The 20,747-nt window shown below is 37.9% G+C and overlaps 1 protein-coding gene across 4 annotated transcripts in view; it reads right to left on the reverse strand.

The window, feature by feature from the left end:
• The window catches only part of RASAL2 (RAS protein activator like 2), a 365,020-nt gene that overhangs the window by 160,762 nt on the left and 183,511 nt on the right, over window positions 1–20,747 (reverse strand). For all 4 annotated transcript variants that reach the window (XM_035010715.1, XM_035010714.1, XM_035010713.1 and 1 more), the window contains exon 3: window positions 14,410–14,536. In XM_035010715.1, coding sequence (XP_034866606.1) covers window positions 14,410–14,536 — 127 coding nt within the window. The remainder of the gene's footprint in view (window positions 1–14,409; window positions 14,537–20,747) is intronic.

Here is a 20,747-nt window from a genome sequence, read left to right on the forward strand (position 1 = left end):
GGGAGCTTCTCATGTTAAGTATTGTTACTATAAAAATCAGATGACAGGTGGGTGTCAAGAAGGTCTTAACAAAACGTTCTTCATCCCTGGAGGCAGCTCCAGTCTGTTTTGGACACAAGCCCAATAGATTTTCCACCAATCTGATTCATAAATCCTGTGTTTGAAGCATAAACTAAAACAGCTTTGGTAAATAGTTTAGTCAATCCTGGACTACCAAAAATGGGGGTGGAGGGGTGGGGGGGTGAGGAGAGAGCACAAGTGAGAGACCAACTGAAGTAAGCAATGTTTAGTTAATTTTGCTCAAAGTATCTGAGTCATATATCTTCCTTTTGGAAAAGGTCATGGCAGCCATGTTAAATCTCAAAAATAAATCTTGAGATGCATTATAAACAACTCCATCCCCATCCTTCCACCTCTATTATATAACAGAATGGTGAATTATGAATACACTTTAGAAGAAAGGAATTTGCCCAACTGTGCAAGTAAAAGTAAAAAAAAAACAAATGAGGGAAGTCATGAGGGACAGAGGCAGGATGTTTCCTAACATGTCACACTTCAAATTTCTTTATTGGGTTGACTTAAACCCATCCAAGCAAACTGAGAAATATAATACCTACTCTATTATCTCACTGGTTCCATGATTTTATAAGAATCAGAGAAAAATGAAGTTTGTCTCAAATCAAAATTTGTTGTTGGTCCTGCATTCCTCTTTCAAATCATAATAAAAATCTCATCTGATAAGGAAGCTGAGGCTCAGAGTTAATGATGAGAAGAGATGGAATTTGAATCCAGGTTAGGGCAACTTCAAAGCTTGTGCCATTTCCACTGCCCCACAAGTGCCTCTGATAAAGGCAGTCCTTCCAGAAGAACAGAGAGTTCTATTCACAAACGTGAATTTTCTTTCTTAAAGCAATAAACTCTCTGTCTGTGAATTAGCTGCTAAAACCGCTCGTGTGATTTTGATATGCTAATTAATCGCTTAATAACCAAACTCCAACAATAGCACGCATGTTTATGCATGCTATCAAGCTCAAATGCAGCAAAAGAATAAAAAAGTCATTTTCTTTCATTGAAGGAATTTATTTTCTATTACATTCTGTATAGAAACAAGAAAATACCAAATACACACTATTCACTACTAATAAAACCTTAAATATAAGCGTAGATACCTTGCTCACTACCACAAGCACGACGTCAACAAGCAGCTCAGTGTCAGGGTTCCTAGCTGACATCAGCAAACAGGCACACCCGACAGCGTGAGCTGCTGCCTCGGACCACGGCAGTTACCAAGTTGTGGCTGTGACGGTTCGGAGTTCTTGGGGCTGCACAATGATATTTATTAAGTCTCTAACTGCATTCGTAAAATATTTCTCTGGAGTGGATGTGGTTTTCCCTACAGGAAAAAAAACAATACTTCTCACATCTAAGATGATTTTTCACTTTGAAGCGCTTCACCTGAAAATGTCAAGCAAGGGTTTCGCTAAAGTGTCTCACTCGGTCACTCACTCAACACACACCCACTAAGCCTGCAACAAAGCACAAAACCTGCTGGGGGCTGTGGCGATAACCACGTGAAGAAGCAGCAGTCCTGTCTGCTAAGAGGTTCCAAGCTAGTAAAGAAGATACTACCAACAACTTGCTGCAAACATTACGGACATACATTCAGTATTAGAGGGACAAAAAGAGCGGTTTCTCAGAGGGAAATAAATGCTGGTGAATTCTGATAAGTGGAATGAAGAAAAAGACTGCCAAACTTCAGGATACATGGGGTTATCATACATACCCCCAATACTGAGGAAACACTAAAAAGTAATTTTCCCAATATTTAGGGGGGAAAAAAAGAAATAAAATTTTAACACGAAGCTAACAAGAGAACATTAGAAAGTAGTCCGGATTCATAAAATGGTGGTTTGAAACACAACAGCTGTCCAATAACCCTAGTTCATATTTTATTTAGTTTTTGTATAGGTCACTGGCAAATCTGTAATCTGAAGTGGGAAGCTGGGACCATGTTAAGAGCTGGAAGAGGATTATTTTGTTAGCCTAATATGATTTATGACTAATACTACTTGGAAAACTGTGAAATGAAACAAAATAAAATTACTTATAAACAATTTTTCTTACTAATGGTCTCTGAATTCTCATTATCCAATGTTACAATAAACATAGTAAAAAATAATCCTAACTAAGGTAAAAAAAAACAAACAAACTGCATTCTCCAACCTTCTCCTATTTTACTATCGTGGTCTTTGGGTTTTGAATTTGTCTGAAGAAATACAAACAAAAAGTGATACATTAAATCATAGGCACAGCATTTATGATCCACAGAAAACTTGTTCCCCAGTATTATTTCAGTTAGGTCTTATTTAACAAAGAGGTAAAGAGAAGAAAATATCCTTTCTAATACTCCTGAAAAATCCAGTAGAGTTACTTTTATAATCTATTACGTTATAATCATCTAACATAAAAATGTCAAAGAGTTTCTAGTCTTCTTTAGTCAGAGTCAATTTCTCTTCTTCACTGGAGATAAGTAAACACTAAGCTGTTTTAATGGTCAACTTAACGTCCTGGTACAAATTCGTGACCGGAGAGTGAGATGAAACCTAGCTAATTTTAAAGCAGCGTATTTTAGCAATGTGAAACTCACTGGTTGGCATCAATATAACATACCTTTCCAGTTAATTGTATAAGATTTGAACTCATTGTTTTCCCTGTGTTTGAAATTCAACATAAAGAACTGAAATGTCCCTTTAGGACAGGTAGGTTTCTTCTTTCCCTTTCTCCCTCCCTCTCTCTCTCTCTCTTCATCTTTATTAAAGTTATGATTATTTCTGTCATTATTACTACTTAAGAATACTAACCCATTCATTGGATTGAAAGTTCAAAGGTTAAAAAGGGTCAGATAATGACGAGTTTGTCTCCCTCACATTCTGACCCATCAGGTCCCCAGTTTTCTCAGAAGCAACCTCTGCTAAAGGCTTCTTCTGTATAGTTCTAGGGTTACACAAACACGTGCACACATATACACTCACACACGGTTATATGCATTGGCAATTTTTACCCAAATCATAGTATAATATACACACACATTTCTGCACTTGCTCCCTGCCCCCAACTCCTTAACAGTGTATCTTGGAAGTTGTTTCAAATTACTACACATGGAGTTACTTCTCCATAGGTGCATGCATGGTAGTCCATTATGCAGATTTAACATGATTCATTTAAAGAATCTCCTATGGATGTATATTTCGGTTGGGTCTGCTCTTGTGTTATTATAAACAATGGTACAATGACCGTGTGAGTAGATGTGCAGGACAAATTCTTAGACTTTAGACTGCTTCTGGAGCAAAAAGAGTGGTTATTCTTGCCAAAGTGCATCCTGCAGAGGCTGCCCTCTACAGAAACAATTTGGCATTAGAGGACTACAATGCTTGTTTCCTTCTATCCTTCCAAAACATTTTTAGATTTGCTAATCTTATAGGTAAAAATTGGCAGCTTATTGTAGTTTTAATTTGCTTTTGTTGACTATAAATGAGGTACAGCATCTTTTTCTTGTGTGTAAATGACATACTAATTTTCTGTCGAACTGTATGCCTTTCTGTTTTTTACGTTTTTATGTTAGTAAAACATACGCACATAGTTTAGAGTCTATTAGTTTCACAAGACTTGTTAATATAAATGGCAATACCCAGCCCTCCTCTTCTAACACTGTTCTAACAGCTACTTTTATCTGTCTTAGCCAATTCTTTTGGTAGTTACCATCAAATCTTAAATAATATGGTTGTACTGATACTTACAATTTTTCCCATTTTATTTTATTTTTTTTTTTTAAAGATTTTATTTATTTATTTGAGAGAGAGAGTGAGATAGAGCATGAGAGGGGGGAGGGTCAGAGGGAGAAGCAGACTCCCTGCCGAGCAGGGAGCCCGATGCGGGACTCGATCCCGGGACTCCAGGATCACGACCTGAGCCGAAGGCAGTCGCTCAACCAACTGAGCCACCCAGGCGCCCAATTTTTCCCATTTTAGGCATTATCTTTTGACTTTCCACTATGGACGATGAGAATTTGATTCTTTCCTCCTCCATTACTACCCTAGAAGGTGCACAGACATTTCCGACTCTCCCGCAGTCCCTATTTAGTTCTGTAGTAATTTCGGTAAGGACAAGCAATATTGTGACTACGTGTGCTATACAGAATGCAGCCACACAGTGAATCCTATGTATACTACGGCACTGTGGTCAAAAGGAGAGATCTTGAAGGCAGACTGCCTGGGTTCAAATCCTATCTTTGCCATTTACTAGCTGCCTACGTATTTAGACAAGTTACTTAACCTCCCTGTGCCTCAGTTTCCTTACCTGTAAATCAGTACCTTTTGGATTTACAAAGATTAAAAAATTAATATATACAAAGTGCCTAATATATAGAAGGTGCTATACAACCATTCTCTATGTCCTGAACTACATTTTTGTTTTTCCTGTAATTGTTGCCGGATTATTCATTCGTTTAAATTTCTATGTGCTTGTTGTTGATAATCAATCCAAATTTGCTTCAATCCTAAATTTGTTGTTTAAATTCATTCCATTATATCAATTTTATCTTCTTGGAGAAGTCTTCACTATACCCTTCCGACTGCTGTAATCTGAACTGGTCGTCCTCATTTTACAGCTAGTATAGAGTTGTTTAACTCAGTTCTCGCTATAGTGTTTTCCTGAGGGGTCCCTTTGTCTTCTCCCCTGTGTTGGATCTCCTATCCTATATTCCACATCCTACTCACTCTTGGTGAAGAATAAATTCCATTAGCTTTAGGAGAAATGATGTGTAGGCGGTAATTTTTTAAATCTTGCATGTCTGAAAATGTCTATTTTATTCTCATGTGTGAATAATGGCTTATAGCTAAACATAGAATTCTAAGTTGGAAGTTACTTTCCTTCAGAAGTTTGAGGACACTCCTCATTGTTTTCTAGCTTCTGATGTTGCTGATAGGAAGTCTCATACCATTCTGATTTCTGATCCTTAGAATATAATGTTTGTTCTTTCTTTGGAATTTTGTAAGACTGTCTCTATGTCAGGACGCCCGGGTGGCTCAGTTGGTTAAGCGTCTGCCTTCGGCTAAGGTCATGATCCCAGGATCTTGGGATCAAGTCCCACATCGGGCTCCTTGCTCAGCGGGGGAGCCTGCTTCTCCCTCTGCCTGCCGTTCCCCCTGTTTGTGCTCTCTCTGACAAATTAATTAATTTGTTAATTAAAAAAGAAAGAAAAAAGAAAAAAAAAAAAGACTGTCTCTATGTCACCAAAGACAAATTAAGATAGAAATTTCCCAAAAATGTGCCTTGCTATAGGAAGCTCTTTCAATCTGGAAACTCCTATCTTTACTTATGGAAAATTTTCTTGAATTATTTTGCTAATGATTTCCTTTCCTTGTTTTTCTTTTTCTGAAACTCACTGTTTTGATGCTGGACTTCCTAGACTGGCACTCTAATTATTTTATCTTTTTTTCCTCTACTTTCTAGGATATTTCCTCATTTTCATCCTCCAATACTTCTACTGAGTTTTATTTGTTACAATTTTTTTCAATACATGGCAGCTCTTTGGCTTTGTATCATAATCAGTTCTGGTCTCATGTATGTACTATTTTATCTGATAGCGATGCTTTTTCTTTAAGTTTTCTATTCCCTGCCTGTCTCTGTTTTTCCAAGTTTCTTTTTTCCTTTCGTTTGTTTTTTCTCTTTCATGCTGGAGGCTTTTCTTCAGATGTCTACTAGTGTTGGGAATGTCCGTATCTTGAGATCTTTCCTCTTGGGCTGGTTAAATACTCCAAATGCTACCCTTCCAATCTCCTGCCTGAAGGGTAAAGGCAAGTGAGGAAAGACAGGTGGAGGGGTCTCATCATTCTGTCTGCAGATGTTCGCTTAATTTCCTTGTATTTGGTAAAGTGTTCCATGCTCTCAATTTTGCCTGGTATGCCCCAATCCAGAGACTCTTGGATTCCCCACCCCCCCACCCTGGAATTAACTTGCCATCTTATATTAGAATAGAGGAAGGGGTGGGAAGAGCAATTATTCAGTGGAATGGGGAAGAGACCTAGAGACCTAGGTACCATTTGTTCCTCATACCAGCAATTCCTGAGCTATTTAAAGATTCTGTAGTAAAAATCAGGTTCATTCTTAGCTTTCTTTATTGCCAGACTAAGATTTGGCTTTCTCAAGTCAGCTAGGTTATTTACCACATTCCATTTGCTTTTCAGCTTTGAATTTATTGTTGTTATTGTTGTTATTATTATTTTGTCTGGTTGCTTTCTTCCCTCTCATTCTCCTTATCCTTCAAGGACCATGTCTTTAAAAGAAAATCCCTTTACTATATAGTTATAGTGGAGTTTCTGGAAGGAATACAATTAGATGCTTATGTTTAAACCACCTTTTTTCTTCCCAGAAGTCCAAGAATCTAAAAACCATTCCTGAGTGCTCATGCCACTCAGTCCTCCTTCCCACTCAATTCTCCAAACACCACTGTGGTGTGCTATGATTTATATTGCATTAGGACTAGTCTAAGGAGGCCCCTCACCTGGGCATCACATGTTAGAGGATTCTACTCTAGTGCTCTTGGGCACGGATCCCCATAGAACTTGAAGGTACAGGCTGGGTTGTATTGAGTTGCATGTTTGTGGGGCTTCTCATGATGTGGAACCAGATTTGAAAATTCTAGCCAGGAATTCCAGATTGTTACAAAATATATAGTCAAGGTGGAGGCACACACCTATTTTATTTAGGTGTGTTAAAAAAAAAAAAAAAAGTTTAACTTATATTAAGACACAGGATACAGCTTTGTAATAAACCTAGCAAGCAGCTGGCCCACAGCTCAATGTTGACTTCCTTCATGGTTTCTCCTTCCCCTGGTCTTCTGGCTTTATAACAACCGTGACAATAGCCTATACAAATGACCTACACAAATCAGAAAAGGAATCTCTCATTTAGGAACTTTACTGCCATCTGCTGGAAATTTTATGAAATAACTACAAATCAATAACCTGAGCCCACCCCTAGTTGTTAGGCAACAGCAACTAGCACTGCGTTGGAACCACCTTGACAGAAGTGAACAAATCTCTGCCGTGCCGAGATGGGGATGGGAGGAAGATAAAAGAACAAATCGAGACCCCAAACTTGCATTTACAAGTTGGAAGGAATTGTGATCTGGCACCTTGACTTAAAATGAGAACAGATTTCCTCAGAGAAAAAAACTGTTCTGCTCATCTAAATCCAGCTCATAAGAGTAAAATAAAGATTGGCTTTAGCTGGTTAGCTTGAGAACTTAAGTACTAGTTTTTTTACTTTATTCGTACTAGTTTTGAGTTCTAAATAACTTCCAAAAGAAATTTAGGAATATGTTCAAAAGTAACCGACATTTTGGAATTCAGTTGGCTAATAAATGCGAGCTACTTCTCTCCACTGGACAAACCTGATTAAATCAGGTTGGTAGGCAAGTCGGTTCTGTTATGATGCCTGCTTTGAAAATGTGAACGTCACGCCACAACGGATATAACAGGGCACAGTCTGTGACTATGTGAATTTGTTTGTTTATGCATGATTCATCTGAGAGACACTAGGCGAACAAAGAACACTGCACCCAGCTGGAGCAAGCCACGTAGGAATACACAACATGCTCGGATACATCCATACTTCGGACACGACCAACTACCTTCGCTTCACCGCATGTGCTCTGAGCCACACTCATGCACATCTCGTGTAACAACAATGTTCTTTTCAGTTTCCAAAAAACCCTCTTTCCATCACTTCACAGTCAACTTATAAACTACTCCAATGCCTACTACCATAAGTAAATTTCTCAGATTTTTTTTCAAGGTAAAGTACTATATTTATTGTAGTATTTATATATTTTGCAACCATTTAACACATGTAAAAATGTGCTACCATTTTTATTTAGTTCCTATCCTTTTTAATGTGTCATTGAACAAGTTTTTTAGTACAGTACCTCTGATCCCCCTGTCCCTTAAGCCCTGTGATTTTTATTGTACAATTTTGCATAGTGTTGTGATTTTTAGAAATACATGTGTCACATTATATATATATATATTTTTAAAGATTTTATTTATTTATTTGAGACAGAGAGCATGAGAGGGAGGAGGGTCAGAGGGAGAAGCAGACTCCCTGCCGAGCAGGGAGCCCGATGCGGGACTCGATCCCGGGACTCCAGGATCATGACCTGAGCCGAAGGCAGTCGCTTAACCAACTGAGCCACCCAGGCGCCCTACACGTGTCACATTATAGAACTGACTGGGTACGTGGCTATTTTAACCTAGAGTCAAGCCCATTCTTCTAGAATATTATCATCAGTATTACCTGTTGTATCTTATAGAATCTTACAGACTTAAAGGAATTTATACTGGCTCATGGTTTTTAAGAAAACTCAAAACTACCCAACCAAAAGCTTCCAGGGACATTATTCTAGGGTCTTCCATCTTAATTATCCATAATATTTTTGATAATTCTTGAGCTCATTTGACCCTTCCTCAAATAACGTATGTTATCACTGAAATCTAGAAATTACAGAATGCAAGTATAAAGGCTAGATATTATGCAGCTATCTTAGCATGAGCTTACTTACTAGATGTGGGTGATATAGTCTTAGTTTATTTATTAAGACATTTCAAAAAACAAAAAACAAAAAACCCAAGGGCTGCCATTATTCACTGAGCTCTAATGTTCTGAGCTAAAAACATCAGGCTACTGATTCTTTTTCATAACTGCTTTGGTCATTTAAATATATATTACCCTAAAGTGCAGCTCTGCCTCTATTGGTTATATTATATATATAAAATATATCCAATGTATGTATGTGTGTGTGTGTGTATATATATATATAATAAATTCACTATATACTATGTCATAACATTACATATTAGATACATTTAATATATACATAAAAGTTTAGTATTAGCCAATTTATATTACCCTAAAGCACAAGACCTGCTTCTATATATATATAATAAATCTATATATATAGAACATATATAACATTTTATTATGTATATTTTATATATATGTTTATTAGCCAATCTAAATATTGAGTACTATGCCATACACAGGAATTATTTATTGGCATTTTTAATTCTATTGCTTGAAAAGTGGAAGGATATGTTTTTTTATAATATTAAACCTTCATTATTCACATGCCCCTTTCTTTCAATATTAGTACCACCTTATATATTTATAGAAAATTCTAGCACCTTGAAAATATCTCATAAATTATCTAGATACCCCTAATAACGTTTTGGGAATAAAAAGAGACTTATCAATGGTTTATACATAAAATTAGAACTGAGGCTACTTTAATACAGAAAGAAGGTCAGAGTTAAAGCTAAGGTCTGAATAATCAATATCCTCTAATAATTTTGATTAAAAGAGTTAACTTTTATAATAATTTTATAAATGCCTTAGAGAGGACATTCTGCTTTAATATTAATTTTCTTCAAAGTTTCCTCAAATTTTTATCACTTAGGTTAATAAACTTAGCAACCCATAGGTACAGGGTTGGCTTTTCCTCGATGTTTTTCTAATTTGGTTCCTTTATTGGTGGTGGTATTTTAAAATTTTTGGCTCCTTCATTTACATAAACATAAAAATTGTGGACAGCTAACTTTGCCTCTAAAAGACTTGATATAATCTCTCTTAAGGCTTGCTAGTGTATATCAAAGGCGTACTATGTTAAATTATAATTTTATGCATATTTATCAAATGCTTCTGGGTTTTGAGGATTCCATGATAAGGAAGCATATTTACTTACCACAGGCACAGTTTTTCAAAAATCCAGGATTTTGTAAGTAGGACCACTGGGGAAACTTAAAGATTTTATCATAATATAATACAACAGAGGCATGAGACTCTGCAGTTTTGAGTCACCAGATGTCCGGCTTTGAATTTGCCCGTTCAATTAGACCCTTCTGTCTGAGAACTGAGAAAGCATGGAGTTATATTTGGCATTTTCTAATTAAGCCAGCTTTTTGGTTATGTTTATGTTTACATTATGTTTATCATGTTTATGATGTTATCTGCAAACAAGTATTCTTGCTCATTTCAAGCTCCAACTTTGTCTTGCCCATCTGAGCATGAGAGCATGAACCTTCCTGTCATGTCAGAAAAATGCTGTAAACAGAATGGACAGTTGCCAGCTCACCTGTGTGCTATCCACCAGCCAGGCATAGACAACATGCGGTAGTAGTTTCTTCCATCAATGGACACTTCGTGAAAATGCTACGCACTGCTCAGCTTTCCCCTTTCCCCTATTTCACAGTGTTCTTGGAAGGTATCTGATGGCTTTTCTTTTTTTATGATTTAATTTATTTATTCATTCATTCATTCGTTTATTTTAGGAAGAGAGAGCAAGAGCGTGAGCAGGGGGAGGGGCAGAGGGAGAGACAGAATCTCAAGCAGACTCCCTGCTGAGTGTGGAGCCTGACGTGGGGCTTGATCCCACAACCCTGAGATCATGACCTGAGCCGAAGGCAGATGCTTAACTGGCTAAGCCACCACCAGGTCTTTTTTTTTTTTTTTTTTCTTTAAGCTGAATTCATGTAGGTTACATTGAAAATTAACCTTTACTAGTTCTAGTTCATACAGTTAATTTAGATACCTCCCAATATTGTTAGTATGCAAAGACCCCTAATATCTAAAGAAGTAATTTCCTTTTGAAAATTCAGCAAATCATGCTTTGCATGGTCTGAATTTGAAAAATCTCTGATGAACAAATTAAAATCTGTATATTGTCACCAAGAGTAAGTAGTTTTTTCTAGGTTTTCTAAATCTGGAGATGAGTACTCTAGAGATGATGTTCATATGCCTTAAGAAAACATCTCATTTTCAGTGGAGAAAAATTTGGTGTATCAAAATTTGTGTCAAATGCCAGTGCATATGTAAATTTTAGTATCTTGGGTAATATGTAAACTGCTGAATGCAAGAGTCTGAGAAGTGCTGAGTGAGAAGTACATTCTGTGTTTAACCACTCCCCACTCTGCTGCCTCATACCCCATACACACTTCTTTTCCCTAAGTTTTTGACATTTATTAGGTTCTCATCAGTGTAAATTTGCCCATGGTAAATAGTGTATGAAGCACAAATATATGCCTTCCCATCTTACATTCCAAAGTTCTTTAACCAGTTTGAAATCTCTGATGTACAGTTACACTGGCAGCCACTGTAAACGTTCTTCACAGATCCTTTACAGTCCCAGAGCTCCTTTCTGTCATCAATTCTCTGAAGTAGAGTAAAAGGGGCCTGTTTTTCATGAGTGGGCATTTCTCCATAGATGACTGTGTACTATGATTTGACATCTGCAAAACCAGATCAGTGTTTGGAGTTCCTCTACTGGAGAAGAGCAAAGAGAATCCAGAGCTTGCAAAGTGCAAGAACCATGCAAGACCAGAAGGTTTGACCTATACACACTTGACACACATGTCTTATCTGGAAACAAAATTCTGGATTTTTGTTCTCTTTTTTTTTGCCACTGCTTCTTCATCTTCCTAACCTCTACAGGTTGTTCCAGGCCTTTGTCTTCTACCTGTACATGTTTCCCTGGTGATTTCATTTAACCTCATAGCTCTGAATACCATCTATTTGCTAAAGGCCTACATTGTTATCTCCAGTCTGTATCTCTCTCTTGATTTCCACTTGGGTGTCTACTAAGACCAGCAAACTCAGTACGTCCAAAATTGAGCTCCTGATCAATCCCACTTTCAAATGTGCTTCTCCCAGTCTTTCCCATTTTAAAAAATCACAACTTTATTCCCCTAGCTGTTCTAACCAAAATTCTCCACTCTTCTGTTTCTTAACATCCCACAGCCAATCCAACAAGCATATTCTGTTGGCTCTACCTTCAAACCCAGAATCTGGCCACTTCTCAGCCCTTCCACTACTACCACTGTGGCCCAAGTTCTAACATCTCTTGTTTATTGCAATAGCATCCAAACTGGTCTCTGAACTCTCATTCTTGCATCCCTACTCTTTATCTAGAGAAGCCAGTGGCTCCCCATCTCACAGAGTAGAAGTCACGACCCTTATCATGACCTATGACACCATCACGATCTGCTTGCCAAAGAGCTCAGTGATGTCATGTTCTACTACTCGCTTCCTTGTTCATTCCATGCCAGCCTCACTGGCACGTATGCTGTTCCTGTAACACCCCAAGCATATTCCACATTATACTAGCTGTTCCTCTGGGTGGAACACTTTACCCTCAAGTATCCATATGCCTTACAGTCATTATTTTTATCAGATCCATACTCAAACGTCACTTAACAAGAGGCATTCCTTGGTCACATTAGCTAACATTATACATCCTTGACACTTCCTATCCCCATTCCCTACTTTATTTTCTTGGTACTTATCACCATCTAGCACAGCATATATTCACTTACTACTCTTGCTTATTGTTTGTCACTCCTCAATAGAATGTAAGCTCCACAAAGGGACAGATTTGTGTCTATTCTTTTCACTGTTGTATCTTGAGTGCCTAGAACAGCATCTGGCACATAGTTGTCACTCAGTAACTATTTGCTGCATAAATGAAAGGGTTTTTAAAAAACAAAAAATAAAAGCCACACGATATAATATACCACAATTACAACAGGTACTGTAATTAGTCATCAATAATCTATCTTCCTAACTACATAAGAATTTCCAAAGGCAAAAATCATATCTTACATCCCTTTTCATTCTTAGGGATTGGGATAGAATGTTACATATATAACAACTACTCAATTAAATACTTGACAGCAGAAAATTTTGCCTAAAGACAAATCCCTAGGAGGCAAAAATAGAACAGAATAATTATCTAATTCAACATTAGACTGGCATGTAAGGAAGGATGGCTCTAAAAGTAGTCTTTTCCCCTCTGGTACTTATGAGCCCTAGCTTCCAGTGCTAATTTAGGACAGCCACTCCAAAAATGATCATGGACACCATGAGTCTGGATGGCTAACACACTTGTAGTCAAGGACAGAGGTAGAAGGTTGGCTCTGGACTAGACAACTTGGCCACTCATCTTAGTTTATCTTTGGGACCAGTGCCTGGAATGGTGGAGATTTTTAAGAATCACTATATAGTTCTCTCTTCTATAAAACCGTAATAACTCTTCAGACTATGATTACACTTCCTCAAAAGCAGCGACTTTTGTGGACCAAAGCTCGAACAGTCGATGGTCCCTGGAGAAGTGGCAGAGAGTCATCAACATAACATTACAAATAATGACAGCAGAAGAGGTGAAAGAAGGTGACTCTGAGCCAGTCCGAGCCACATAGAACCTGTATGAAATATAAATAGGCTATAAAATGGTTACACCCAGACAGGTTTGCAACATAATTTAGGTTCACATCTAAACTGGTTTGAACACATACTAAAGAAGTACAGTGTAAATAAGATGAGAGGAAATCTTATTTCTCCAAAAATGACTCTTTGGAGAAAAGTGTTTGCTCACCTGACTAATCTCTAGAAAACAACTAGATTACAACAACAAAACCCAACAAAAAACCAAGAACAAAATCAAAAAAACCCAACCCAAACAACCAAACCCTGATTTTCAAAAATACAACCCAAATCGCAGAATGATCCATATTAAACAACATAGAGACTATAAATGATTCCATATTATCTACCTATGAAATGTCCATGACTTAATGTCTAGGTTCACTAAGCAAATAATAATACAACAATGCAAAACACCAAAACACTCCCTACTTTTCAAATTCTTTTATTTTATTTAATCTTAATTATGTTTCTTTAAAATTACCTGACCTGTCTAATAATCCAATGATATATCCACTGGTAAGCACACAAATCATCATACAGAACGCACTTGGTAGGAAACAGGGAAGAGGTTGTTTTGACATTGACATTAATTCCTTTGGTGTGTAACAGCTGAAGTGGTTTGTTTTTCTTTCCCCATTTCTCCTTTCCGTCACCCACTCCGACCATGCATATAACTTACTAAATTACCTGAGCCGACATCACATATGGCAGCATCAGTAGCTGTGTGAACAGGACACAAACTACGCAATACCAAGTTTCTGCACAACACTGGCCCCCAACCAATCTCAGTGCTTCAACAAGACCACTTAATGCTCTTTCAAAATTTAAAGGCAAGGAATAAACTCAGAAACAACACTTGACCCAGGACTGGCAAAGGTACTAGCGCTCAGATAAATGTTATCTCTGTAAAGTAACTTTGTTGCCACTTGGTTGTAAAGAACAGAACTTTCTAATGACTATTAACTGTACATTAACATACTATATTTCAACGTCCTTAGCAGGAAAAGCAGGATGTTTTGTGTTATTCTAACACTCAATAACAAGCCCATAAATTACCAGATAAAAGCTAGGAATTTTTTCCTTTTATTAGCTTACCCAGTTTGGTGGCGCCCTCTGGTGGGTACTCAGGAAACTGGCCCTCGGAAGGGACACTGACCGTTCTCCTCAGGCATCGCCCTTTGCTGGAATCCGTCTGTTGCTCCTGTCCTCCCTCCACAGGTATCTAATGGACCCAAAAGAAAAAGGAGATGAAACTTAATAGTGAACTTGCCATAACTACCTTCTGATTGAATAATATTTTTAGTTAATAAAGACAGGAGTTTGTATTCATTAGAGCAAAGTAAACAAAACTTAGAAATCAAGTATTTACAATGGTAAGATATTACCAACCCCTTGTCAGGAAGTTTTTCTTTAAAAAGAAACCTGAAAGATCAGGAAAGGTGAGTATGTAAATTAGCTTACCTAAGTACAAACAAGTCATACCCAGGTGTGTACCTGCTTAGGGAGCTCTGAAAACAAAACAAAACACCCACACAAATAAAAGATTCTTTTGCATCAGAAACTAGTTCACAAACTCCAACTCTGGCCAATGCTCAAGAAGGAAAATTGAAATCAAAGCCAACCACAGAGACTTAGCTCCCAAACTCCATTTAAAAAAGGTTTTGTCAGATAAAAGGAGTAAAATCAGCCAAATTTTCTTCAGTTTTACAATTAAGCACTTGGAGATAGAGGATAAAACACATTTCAGCGGAAACTTTTGATACATAAAATGGCATATTTTCTTCTAAAAGTGAGATTAGTTTTTAAAATCCTAAAAAATTTTTTGCGGGCATAATTTCAGGAACATTTAAAGTGTTGTTTGTATATATGGAATAAAAACTATGAATGGTGCAAAAGATCTCTAATACCAATAACTGTCTTAAAACTTACTCACAGGTTATCACTGTAAAGTAATGGGATGACCCTAAGTTCCTTTCTCTCTCTCTCTCTCTTTTTTTTGGTAATATGCTAAAAGATCAAATCATTTTAGTTTAGTGGTAAAAGGCATAGACTTTTCACAAAGTTTTTTTTTTTTTTTTAAAGATTTTATTTATTTACTTGACAGAGAGAGAGACCGCAAGAGAAAGAACACAACCAGGGGGAGTGGGAGAGGGAGAAGCAGGCTCTCCACCGAGCAGGGAGAGCCCGACATGGGGCTCGATCCCAGGACCCTGGGATCATGACCTGAGCCGAAGGCAGACACTTAATGACTGAGCTACCCAGGCGCCCCTCACAAAAATATTTTACCAGTAACCTTTATCAGAATTAACAATAGCACTGGTAACATCTTAAATAGTCTGGCAAAATAGGTCAGTAATTAAATATAGTTTCCAAATTCTTCTGGCTCCAATACTGAAATTTCAACAAATTTCAATAATAATGATTAGCACTGAGATCTTACTTTGCGCAAGGCTAAGGAATTTACATGTGTGACATTATGAGCAAGCTATTTTTATTACCATTCCCTTTTTACAGATGAGGAATAATTTATATCTCCAAATGATGACAGTGGACACATAGGATAGACATCAACTAATCCAGCAAAATTGGGATGGATAAAGGCTTAACTGTATATGCCTCCTGCCTTGCCTCAGTAACCCAACTGCTATGACTGGGGTCACGGGGATGATAGCAAGGGAAACTCTCCGTGTTACAGAGAACCTGAAGGGCCAACTCCTAATGTCTTCATAAAAACTGAAAGTTTGCATACTCTTTATAGGACCAAAAATTCCTGTAACTATGGTTACTGCTTGCACATTGAGAAACCACAAGGCAGAATGAAGAAAGGTAAAATTCTAAAAAATAAGAGGAGACCAAATAATAGCATCAATAAAGACATGAACTCTTCCAAAAGTACTAAGACTTTACGAAGAGTAAGCTGAATCATCCATCCCTTTCAAGATAGAAATTATATTATCTCTACTTAAATAATTAAGAGAATAGTACCAAGAGGTCAGATAACTCCTTCCTAGTAAGAAAAGCAAAAATGTATTCTCTACCCACCTTCAAAGTAGGATAGATGGGGGTAAGCTTTGGAAAAAAATAGTTTGAATCTTTGAACAAACAGATGAACTTAAATAAACACAACCATTTTTGCTATAGCTCTAAAAATGCCAATAATCTGAAATAATGAAGGCCTAAGCCACGCAGAAAAAAGACAGTGGTTGTTTTTTATGTTTTAGGAAGGAATGACCCATTATGATCTTTTCTGTGGAAATTTATACTGACCATATCCAGAAAAAAGAAATAGGTTCTATTATCATATACTTTGTCTCTAACATATCTAAGGCAGAGAAAAATAAAATATATCAAACTATTTTGTCAAAGTTTTAATGTAGATTCTTTGTTTCCCATTCTTAAAATATGATCAAAGGTTTTGTTCAAAGGATCACTCTTAAAGGTTAGGGCATTTAACTGCTGACTCAGAATATTGAGGGAGAACAGTGTTGACTTTTATTCTAAACCTGCATTTCTTAAGAATATTTTACTTTTACAACACTATCAATTGATTCTTACCTAAAATATTTTTTTAAAACCTATTGATCTACTCTCTGAAAATCAGAGGGATCATATTCCAAATATCTTAAATGAACTAAGCTGGAGTTCACAAATCTTAGAACACAGCCAGAGAATCAGTTTTAGAAAGTCAATTTTAGAAAAGCAATCTCGTTCTTTCTGATTGCCCTAATTTAGTTTACTAGTTCACATTTGCTTGTTTATACTGAATAAGTCCTTAAATATTACATATCTTCCCAGTTTTAAAACATGAGAGGAATTTTTCTTTTTTTTTATTTAACCTCTTTGCCTTTATACTGTGGTTCTGAATGCTCTTTTTCCTCAGGGGAGTGGGGAGGATGGGTCAAGTGCTTTAATTCATTCAACTTTAAGGATTTATTTATTTGAGAGAGAGAGAGAGAAGGAGTGTGGATGGGGTGGGACGGAGGGAGAGAGAGAGAAAATCTGAAGCAGACTCCACGCTGAGAAGGAGTCCAACACAGGAATGGATCCCAAGACCGCGAGATCATGACCTGAGCCGAAACCAAGAGTCGGACGCTTAACCAACTGAGCCCCCCAGGCACCCCTTAATTCATTCTATTTTAGATAAGGAAAGAACATAGTAAGGTGTAAATGACTTCTCGGGTATCTAAGACATGCTAATAACAAAGTCAAACTGAATCTCTGACTCCTAGTCCTCTTTGTTAGTTCCAAACTATCAATGACAATGAGGAGCAATATGGCACAAATAAATCAGGTTACTTAGAAAACATTATATATATAACATATACCTCTATATTGTCTGCAAAAATCCCCTTTCATTTTGTTTAGAATTACATAGAAATTAATTTTGATTTCAATCTGAGTACATACAGATTACACAGATAGTCAAGTACAAGAAACCAAGATCACACTAATAGCAAAAGAAAGCAGCGCTGGGGCACCTGGCTGGCTCAGTTGGTAGGTAGAGCATGCAACTTGGGGTTGTGAGTTCAAGCCCCATGTTGGGTGTGGAGCCTACTTAAAAGAAAAGAAAAGAAAGCAGTTCCTAAAGAATGCTTAAAAAATGTTCGGGTCTACTATATCCTTAGAAGGACTTTTTAATCCTTTTAAAGAAAAAAAAAACTTCCTCAGCTTTCTTATCTCCTTAAGTAGTGGATCTCAAAGCAAGCGGCTGTCCAGGCCCCAGCATCAGCATCAACTGGGGAACTTGTTAGAAATACACATCCTGGGCGCCTGGGTGGCTCAGTTGGTTAAGCGACTGCCTTCAGCTCAGGTCATGATCCTGGAGTCCTTGGATAGAGTCCCGCATCGGGCTCCTTGCTCGGCAGGGAGTCTGCTTCTCCCTCTGACTCTCCCCCCTCTCATGTGCTCTCTCTCATGTTCTCTCTCTCAAATAAATAAATAAAATCTTTAAAAAAAAAAAAAAAAAGAAAAGAAAAAGAAAAAGAAATACACATCCTCGGGGCGCCTGGGTGGCTCAGTCGTTGAGCATCTGCCTTCAGCTCAGGTCATGATCCGGGGGTCCTGGGATCGAGCGAGCCCCGCATCAGGCTCCCTGCTAAGCGGGGAATCTGCTTCTCCCTCTCCCACTCCCCCAGCTTGTGTTCCCTCTCTCGCTGTGTCTCTCTGTGTCAAATAAATAAATAAAATCTCAAAAAAAAAAAAAAAAAGAAAGAAAGAAATACACATCCTCAGGCCCTACCCCCAACCTACCGAATCAGAAACTCTGGGGGTGCAGCCCAGAAACCCAAGTTTTAACATGCCTACAACGATTCATATGCTTACTAGGGCTGAGAATCGCTGCCCTAAGGTGGTGTTTCTTTCCTTCCTATCCTGGCTAAGCTTCTCAAAGTGTCATCCCTAATAGAGGTTCTCAACCTTGGCTGCAAATTATAATCACCTAAGGGAGCTTTAAAAAACACTGACACCTAGACCACTCCTAGACATTCTGAGTTCAGGGGCTGGAGTGTAGCCTGGGTACTGAAATGTTTAAAACTTCCCAGGTCACTCTAATGTGCAAGCAAAGCTGAGAACCACTGATCTAGTCTCAGTACCTCCAGCTGTAATTATTCGTTTATTAATCCTTGACCACCAGTACTATGTGGTGTGGAGGTATAAATGTGGCGACATAAATAAAATCACTTAGCTTTACTAAATCTCAACTTCCGCATTTCTCAGGCAGGATCTTTTTGGTCTCTCAGCTGGATGCCTGGGGTAAGGCTTTAAAGAAGTTTCTCACTGGCAGAGCAGGTCTCTGTCATTGTTCAGTACAACACTGGTATCTCTATTTTGTTCTCAACACTTCAGTCGCTCTCTGGAAAACCTAGGTAGTCTTGCCCTGAGCATGTGTAGTCCGGCCCTTGGCCAAAGACTTGCCAGTATCCTTTCCAGCAGATTCTAGCACGTTCCCCTGTAGAATTCTGCTCTCCGCCTCCTCAGTTCAGTGGGACTACCGCACTATGCTTGGACTTCAGGTAGAAGAGCACAGTTGGGAAATGGTACACAGCAGACAGCCAAGGCAATGGAGATGATCACTGTCTTTGGCTCTGTATTGTCCAATGCCTGAAAACATTATGTATAAATATATATAATCTCTAGTTTTATGGGGTTTTTTTTCAATGGGAGGGCTAGTCTTGTACCAGTTAGTCCATCACGGCTGGTGCCAAAACCTCTTATTATCTCTTATCCAAACCACTAATATGATTTCTTCATTAGTGATGTTCTGCCCCTTAGACCTATCCTCTACACTGTCATCAGAATATTTCCAAAATGCAAATTTGATCGTATCACTGTGAGGCTTAAAGCCCTTCAATTGTTCTCCTTCACCTCTAGCAGTGGTTTTCCAAGGCGTGACAGTATGTTTGTGTGTGGAAGTATGTGACGACAGGGAGGTATCTCTCTGCTCCACCAGAGCATAATTCTGTGTTTATCTGCTATATAGGGCTTCTACATAAGCTTCTCCACAAAGCAAAGGTTCTGCTAAAAGAGTGCTTTAAAACTATTATCTTATAGAGTAAGTGCAAACTCCCTAATACAGTATACCAGGTTTTCCACAATCTGGCCACTGAGTGTCCAGCTTCATTCAGATTTTACATTCTAGGAATACCAAATTGCTTGCATTTCCCTAATATATTCCCTATTTTGTAGTTCAGTGCTTTGCTTAGTTGGTTCTCTCAGCCTGAAATATCTTCCCTCACTTTTTTATCTATACCTGCCAACCAAACTCCTATTCATCTTAACGCTTAGGACAGGCATCACCTCTTCCAGAAATCTTCCCCTTCCACTAATCCCCTAAGGGAAGGTTAAGGTACACCTCCTTGAAGTTCCTCCAATAATAGATCTTTCTCTGTCACTTATTACACTGAATTATAATTACTCATTTGTACAACTAATTCCTTGTCAATAGCTTCCAAGTCAATAGCTTGTACCTTAAAAGTCAATCCCCAAACCTTAAAATAGCTCCAATCCACAAATGAATGAATGAAAATTTGATAGCTAGAGATGGGGGCCATGTTAGGCAAAGGAAAAGACATAACATCAGCCAAGAAGTTGTAAACATATGACATTTGCTTTGTTTTGGAACAGGGGGTAGGCCAATTTAGCAAGAGCCTCTAGAAGTGTGGTAGACTATAGAACACCAAAATATATTATGATTGCATTGGGAGGGTTTTAATACCAGGTCATACATAATTCAGGAAGCACTGGGAAACTATTCCAGTTTTCAGATCAGAGGAATGGTTGTCTCTTCCTTGGTCTGTCTCCTTCCTATCTCTCCCTTTTCCAAGACATTCTACAGATTAATATTCATAACACATAGCTTTGATCAAATCGCTTTTTTTTTTTTTTAAGATTTTATTCATTTATTTGAGAGAGAGAATGAGATAGAGAGAGCATGA

Source organism: Mirounga leonina, unplaced genomic scaffold, assembly GCF_011800145.1.
Source record: "Mirounga leonina isolate KUSES-001 unplaced genomic scaffold, KU_Mleo_1.0 Mir_154, whole genome shotgun sequence".
NCBI lineage: Eukaryota > Metazoa > Chordata > Mammalia > Carnivora > Phocidae > Mirounga > Mirounga leonina.